This window comes from Carassius carassius, chromosome 49 (assembly GCF_963082965.1).
Source record: "Carassius carassius chromosome 49, fCarCar2.1, whole genome shotgun sequence".
NCBI classification, from domain to species: domain Eukaryota; kingdom Metazoa; phylum Chordata; class Actinopteri; order Cypriniformes; family Cyprinidae; genus Carassius; species Carassius carassius.
In genome coordinates, this window is record NC_081803.1 from 23,612,354 (window position 1) to 23,620,580 (window position 8,227).

Below are 8,227 nucleotides of genomic sequence, written 5' to 3' on the forward strand. Positions count from 1 at the left end.
ACACTCACTCAATCACTCACTCCACTCACACTCACACACTCACTCACACTCACACACTCACTCACACACACACACTCACTCAATCAATCACTCACACACACACACACACACTCGCTCATACTCACTCAAACACTCACTCACTCACACACTCACTCACTCACTCACACACTCACTCCACTCACTCACACACACACTCACTCTCACACTCACTCTCACACTCACTCCATTCTCACTCACTCACACACACTCACTCTCACACTCTCACTCCCTCACTCACACACACACACTCACTCATACTCACTCTCACACTCACTCACTCACTCACACACACACTCACTCTCACACTCACTCCACTCTCACTCACTCACTCACACACACTCACTCTCACACTCTCACTCCCTCACTCACACACACACACTCACTCATACTCACTCACACACTCACTCATTCTCACTCACTCTCACTCACTCTCACACTCTCACTCCCTCACTCACACACACACACTCACTCATACTCACTCACACACTCACTCATTCTCACTCACTCTCACTCACTCACACACACACACACTCATACTCACTCAAACACTCACTCACTCACTCACTCTCTCATTCTGACACACTCACATTCACACACACTCACTCCACTCACTCACTCACACACACACACTCACTCACACTCACTCACTCACACTCACACACACACACACACACACACACACTCACTCAATCAATCACTCACTCACTCACACACACTCACTCACTCACACTCACACACACACACACACACACACACTCACTCAATCACTCACTCCACTCACACTCACACACTCACTCACACTCACACACTCACTCACACACACACACTCACTCAATCAATCACTCACACACACACACACACACTCGCTCATACTCACTCAAACACTCACTCACACACTCACTCACTCACTCACACACTCACTCCACTCACTCACACACACACTCACTCTCACACTCACTCCACTCTCACTCACACACACTCACTCTCACACTCTCACTCCCTCACTCACACACACACACTCACTCATACTCACTCTCACACTCACTCACTCACTCACACACACACTCACTCTCACACTCACTCCACTCTCACTCACTCACACACACTCACTCTCACACTCTCACTCCCTCACTCACACACACACACTCACTCACACACTCACTCATTCTCACTCACTCTCACTCACTCACACACACACACACTCACTCCACTCTCACTCACTCTCACTTTCACTCTCACACTCTCACTCACTCACTCACACACACACACTCACACTCACTCACTCACACTCACTCACTCACACTCACTCACTCTCACTCACTCACACACACACACACACACACTCACTCACTCACTCACACAGTCAGGATTTAGACCGTATCATAGTACTGAGACTGCTCTCCTTAGAGTTACAAATGATCTGCTCTTATCATCTGATCGTGGGTGTATCTCTCTATTAGTTTTATTGGATCTTAGTGCTGCGTTTGACACAATTGACCACAACATTCTTTTGCATAGACTTGAACACTTTGTTGGCATCAGTGGAAGTGCATTAGCATGGTTTAAATCGTACTTATATGACCGCCATCAGTTCGTAGCAGTGAATGAAGATGTATCCTATCGATCACAAGTGCAGTATGGAGTACCTCAAGGCTCAGTACTAGGGCCGCTACTCTTCACGCTTTATATGTTACCCTTGGGAGATATCATCAGGAAACATGGTGTTAGCTTTCACTGTTATGCTGATGATACTCAGCTCTATATTTCTTCATGGCCCGGTGAAACACACCAATTTGAAAAACTAATGGATTGCATAGTCGATATAAAAAAACTGGATGAAGAGTAATTTCTTACTGCTAAATTCTGAAAAAACAGAGGTGTTAATTATAGGACCTAAAAACTCTGCTTGTAATAACCTAGAACACTGTCTAAGACTTGATGGTTGCTCTGTCAATTCTTCGTCATCAGTTAGGAACCTAGGTGTGCTATTTGATCGCAATCTTTCCTTAGAAAGCCACGTTTCTAGCATTTGTAAAACTGCATTTTTCCATCTCAAAAATATATCTAAATTACGGCCTATGCTCTCAATGTTAAATGCAGGAATGTTAATCCATGCATTTATGACCTCAAGGTTAGATTATTGTAATGCTTTATTGGGTGGTTGTTCTGCACGCTTAGTAAACAAACTACAGTTAGTCCAAAATGCAGCAGCAAGAGTTCTTACTAGAACCAGGAAGTATGACCATATTAGCCCGGTCCTGTCAACACTGCACTGGCTCCCTATCAAACATCGCATAGATTTTAAAATATTGCTTATTACTTATAAAGCCCTGAATGGTTTAGCACCTCAGTATTTGAATGAGCTCCTTTTACATTATAATCCTCTACGTCCGCTACGTTCTCAAAACTCAGGCAATTTGATAATACCTAGAATATCAAAATCAACTGCGGGCGGCAGATCCTTTTCCTATTTGGCGCCCTCACACTCACTCACTCACTCACTCACTCACTCACTCACTCCACTTTCACTCACTCACTCTCACACACTCTCACTCACTCACTCACTCACTCACACACACACTCACACACTCAATCACTCACTCACACACACACACACTCATACTCACTCAAACACTCACTCACTCACTCACTCTCTCATTCTCACACACTCACATTCACACACACTCACTCCACTCACTCACTCACTCACACACACTCACTCACACTCACTCACTCACACTCACACACACACACACACACACACACACACTCACTCAATCAATCACTCACTCACTCACACACACTCACTCACTCACACTCACACACACACACACTCACTCAATCACTCACTCCACTCACACTCACACACACACACACACACTCACTCAATCAATCACTCACACACACACACACACACACTCGCTCATACTCACTCAAACACTCACTCACTCACTCACTCACTCACTCTCTCATTCTCACACACTCACATTCACACACACTCACTCCACTCACTCACTCACACTCACTCACTCACACTCACACACTCACTCCACTCTCACACACACACACACACACACACACACACACACACACACACACACACACTCACTCACTCACTCCACTCACACTCACACACTCACTCACTCACTCACACACACACACACACACACTCACTCAATCACTCACTCCACTCACACTCACACACTCACTCACACACACACACTCACTCAATCACTCACTCTCACACACTCATTCACACTCTCACTCACTCTCACTCACTCACACACATTCACTCACTCACACACATTCACTCACTCACACACACTCATTCACACTCACTCACACACACTCATTCACACTCACTCACACACACTCATTCACACTCACTCACACACACTCACACACACACTCACACACACACTCCACTCACTCACTCCACTCACTCAGTAGTCTTGGTGAGCAGAAGCATGAGTAAATCCTCAGTGTTCCGGTCTTCTGGTGTGTTTGTGTGTAGGATGCTGCTGAATAAGTTCATCCAGGAGGTGCGTGTGTCCAGTGGAGGCGCTCTCAACACGCTGACCTATGATGATGTCATCAACCGAGTGGCTCAGCTCATCCTGGACCATCAGGAGAACATGCGTGTGCGTAGCCGTCTCTCTCTCTCTCTCTCTCGTGTGTGTATGTGTGCTGTGGAGTGATGATGTGGTTCCATGTTGCAGGAGTGCATGAACCTCACAGGTGGAGATGCTCCGGGTCACATGACTCCTCCGTCTGACGCTGCTGTCAGAGCCACTGGGACGCCGCCGCCGCACACACACGTGTGGAAGACCGTGTCGGAGAAACATCGCAACACTGCGCTGGCGGTAACAATCTCACACACACATAAACACACACACACTTAAACTCACTGCACTCGTCGAACTCTAACCTCACTGAATGTGTGTGTGCTTCAGCTGAACATGGAGGATCCGTGCATCATCTGTCACGAGGACATGAGTCCAGAGGAAGTGTGTGTGCTGGAGTGTCGCCACAGCTTCCACAGAGAGGTCAGGATCTGCTCTCGTCACGTCTTCCTGAGTGTCTGGCAGATGTAGACTGACTGTGTGTGTGTGTGTTTCAGTGTATAAAGTCGTGGCTGAAGGAGCAGAGCACGTGTCCCACCTGTCGAGAACACGCTCTGTTACCGGAGGACTTCCCCATGCTGCCCGGCAGACAGCGCAGGAGCCAGACGCCCGCGGCTGCCTTGAACTGACCGCTGTATGTTCATCTGCACACGCATCACACACGTCTCCTCATCCAGCTCATTCATCACACAGTTTCTTTTGGTTGTCGGAGAATCTAAAGACCAATCGGTGATGTTTACTTTCAGAGCACATCTGTGTTTTCATTCCTGTAATAAAGATCTTGTCTTGAACTGATTTCACTTGTCCACTTTTACCTTTGCTTGTGATTTTACCTTGAAATTTTACTTCATTAATACATTTAACCAAAGCAGCGTTCTCCTGCTGTAATTATTTTTAGTTGTACAAAACAGCACGTTTTACTGTTGATATTGCAAATTACTGTCTTACTTGAATGTGTTATCTTAATGACGAACACACTGGTTTGTTGTTCAAGCTGTTTTAGGGTTTACTGCACTTTGATACTCTTCTCGTTATTTTCCTACAGCAGTTAATGAACCGGAAGTCTTGCATGTTCACAGAAAACAGTTTACTTCCGCGTTGAAAAATTAGGTGGATGCAGCCTGATAAAAAGCAGCATTTATGAGCACAGCGCTGCTTTGTTTACAGACGTTACCAGGGAAACGGCCTCCTGCTGGCAGAAAGAGGATCTGCACTCAATCAGCTCCTCTGAGTTAATATTTACTTTGAATACATCTATAACATGAACGATTTGACTGTCTGCTGAGGGACAGTTTGACCTCTGACCTAGTGTGTAAAATCGGTTCTGATGATAAAAGCCATTTAGTGTATTCCTGCCTTTGATATATTAATTTAAAATGAAAACAATCAAAATACTTTTATAAAAGATGAAATCTCTTCCCTGCCTGCCATGTGACCATTACCCATCACCAGAGAACTGTGAATATGGGGTTAAATCATTGAGATGTTAACTTAAAACCAGTCAGTATTTTAACTCCGATGGGTTCAGGAACCACAGGTACAACACACGAGCAGGCAGTTTTAATAAACACATTATATAAACAAATGTAAATATTCACTCATGGTCAACAGTATGAAGGACTAAAAATGACAAGGAAAAATAAATTTAAAAAAATAAATAATAGTGATAAATAAATTTTGGTAATATAAATTGCTATTTCTGTATTTTTGCATTTATTTATTTATGCATTTCTATATGTATTTCTACATTTATATTTAGATTTATGTACATATATATTTATTTCTACATTCATTTATTTCTGTATTTCCACATTTCTACATTTATTTATTTCTGTATTTCCACATGCGCCTGTATGCTAATTGAGTGGGGGGTATCAACATCAGTCTGAAGAAGGATTGGTTAGAGCGATGTGATCGAATCTACTACTACTGACTTGATTTCGCTGGTACAAGGAAGCCTACTCGGTAAAGCTGCTTGAGTTAATAGAAGCCGTTTTCAGTTTTATGTAGCCTGGATGGAGACGGTTTAAGATCATTAGCGCAGGATTGCAGAGCCTGATAGATGGATCGTTTGCTTCTGTCTGGTTAGCGATGCGGCCTCCAGCTAACCAATCCTTCTTCAGACTGATGTTGGCACCCCCTCTAAATTAGCATAGATCCAGACGGTTGGTCTGGGAACGCCCCCGGGAACGCCCCGTCACGTGATGTGAATTTAATTTTTTAACATTGTGTTCATTATTAACGCTATCAAAACTGTGTAAGGTAGTTTCTGAAAGTGGCATGTATATATAATTAGCCTTATCATTCTACCTTAAGCAAAACTAGTATGTAACGTTAGCCTACCCGTTTACCCACACTAAAAAAAGCGTGTGGACACGTAACAACTTAGTTTTGTGTCAGAACTTTTACACTTTCATTCATAAATTCACCCCGCCTGTGTTTGCGAAACGATTGAATCGCGGAATCCAGTCAAAAATAGAACTTGCTGTATAAAGCAGAACGTCACGGAATTTGGCTAATTTTGAATGAATACATCTATATTAGGGCTGTAAAATGAATCAAATATCGATATGGACTTGTGTATATGAATATTAAAGTTAAAAGTAGAGTTGTGACGTTCGCGAACGAACCGATTCTTTTGAACGGCTCATAAACATGAACGATGGGAGCCGAGTCGCGGCTGGAGGGGAGCCGTTCTTTCTGTCGTTCTTTTATCGTTCAAGTGTTTGTAGTAAAAGCTGTTTTGCACAGAAATTCATTGCAGCCGGCTTTGTTTTTGATGTTTAGTTGAGTAGGTATTGTATGAATAACATAAGTCAACGTAGCTTTACACACACACACACACACACACACACACTTTGTTTTTTTTATTTTTTTTTTTCTTTTTTTTTTTTTATTAACAAAAACAGAACATACAACAATAACCTGACATCCAAAAGATACAATCCACACTATTGCATTAAGAATACAAAAGTAAGTAAAATTAAAAACAGAAAGAACTTAAAATTACAAAATTAGATACACACACACTTTGTACTAAAGGTAAATCCAAAATAGTGATGTCACTGTCTAAGCAGAGGGATTTGTGCAACCCTATGGAATATAGTCCACACATGACAAATGAGGTAATAATCAATATTTCAGAATAATTCAAACTCAGATATTGGTGTGTTAGTATTGATATCTGAGTTTTAATTATTTGGCTACAAATCTCACCTCATCATTCCTCCCAGTGATTATTTCCAGGATAAACTGAGATGCCCCCAAGCTGGCTTCTTAAAACTGACTAAATATTTAAAAAGAGCCACGCCCCCAGCTATGACTAGATGCCGACTGTATGTATACAGGCGCAGGGAAAATAAATGTAGAAATGTGGAGAAATAAATAAATGCATAAATATATAAATAAATGCATAAATAAATAAATATAGAAATGCATAAATAAATAAATACATGCAAAAATACAGAAATAGCCATTTATATTACCAAAATGTATTTATTTTCACTATTATTTCTGCATTTATTTATTTCTACTTTTATTTATTTTTCCTTCTGTCATTTTTAGTCCTTCATACAACAGAGTCTTTTAAATGAAGTAACTGGTGAATAAAACGCGTTCTGTGTGATCTGGGTCTGTTGCTACTGATCAGCCCACTCACACATGTAAAACACATACATTTATGATAAATCATTTAAAAGCCTAATTGCAGGAGGTACAAATAATTATTTATATCTGTTTGATTTGGACAAAGGGAGTTTAAATCTCCGTCCAGAAGGAGCAGGACTAACTGGCTCTTCTTAGTCGCCTTATATTCAGAAATTTGTGTGATAGTCCCTAAATCAGTCCCCACTATCTTACTGCACATTTTAACTTTACTATACAACTTTAATTTATTTAATTTTAATATTTACTATACAACTTACCTGTTCTTTACATTTAGATTGTCATACCAACAAATAATAGAACAAAATTAAGATAGATTAAATAAAACATGTATAAAACATCTTCATAGAAGAAAGCTTTCCTTCTAACCATATCAGTGTTTTCCTCAAATTTTAATTTGTCATCCAACACAGTGTCTAAATATTTGTACTCTTTGACCGCTTCTACTTGATGTCCCTTAATAACGACAGACAACCCATAGACAAAGTTCTTCTTACGGAAATCAGAGAACAACTCTTTTGTTTTAGAAGCATTAATGTTTAAAAATAAAGCATCACACCACTGAATAAAATGGTCTAATACACCCATAATAGAGATCCAAATATTTTCCACATCTAGTAGGACAGTTCACATATTGATCGAAAAGGCTAAAACAAACAGAAGCACTTATGAAATCAGAAGACGATGGTAAATGATTCTCTGAAGATTGGTTATGAGAATAATTGCTTAAACGCGCGTTCCTGTATTGACTGCGTGCGCGTGATTTGTGCGTTTGTCGCTACGCCCTACGAACCGTAAAATTGAGTGGCAGTTTCCATGACAACCGGCGAACGGTTCCTGCGTCATGAGGTCATCCGGGAACTTGGCCGTCTGACGGACAGTCGTCATGGAGACGCTCTCGC

General features: G+C 41.6%; 1 protein-coding gene across 1 annotated transcript in view; it reads left to right on the forward strand.

Moving 5' to 3' along the window:
* Positions 1–4,457, forward strand: part of LOC132132838 (E3 ubiquitin-protein ligase TTC3-like) — a 26,215-nt gene extending 21,758 nt beyond the window's left edge. The window contains exons 33-36 of the mRNA XM_059545367.1: positions 3,554–3,680; positions 3,759–3,902; positions 3,993–4,085; positions 4,160–4,457. Coding sequence (XP_059401350.1) covers positions 3,554–3,680; positions 3,759–3,902; positions 3,993–4,085; positions 4,160–4,291 — 496 coding nt within the window. The 3' untranslated portion in view covers positions 4,292–4,457. The remainder of the gene's footprint in view (positions 1–3,553; positions 3,681–3,758; positions 3,903–3,992; positions 4,086–4,159) is intronic.
* Positions 4,458–8,227: the final 3,770 nt, after the last annotated feature.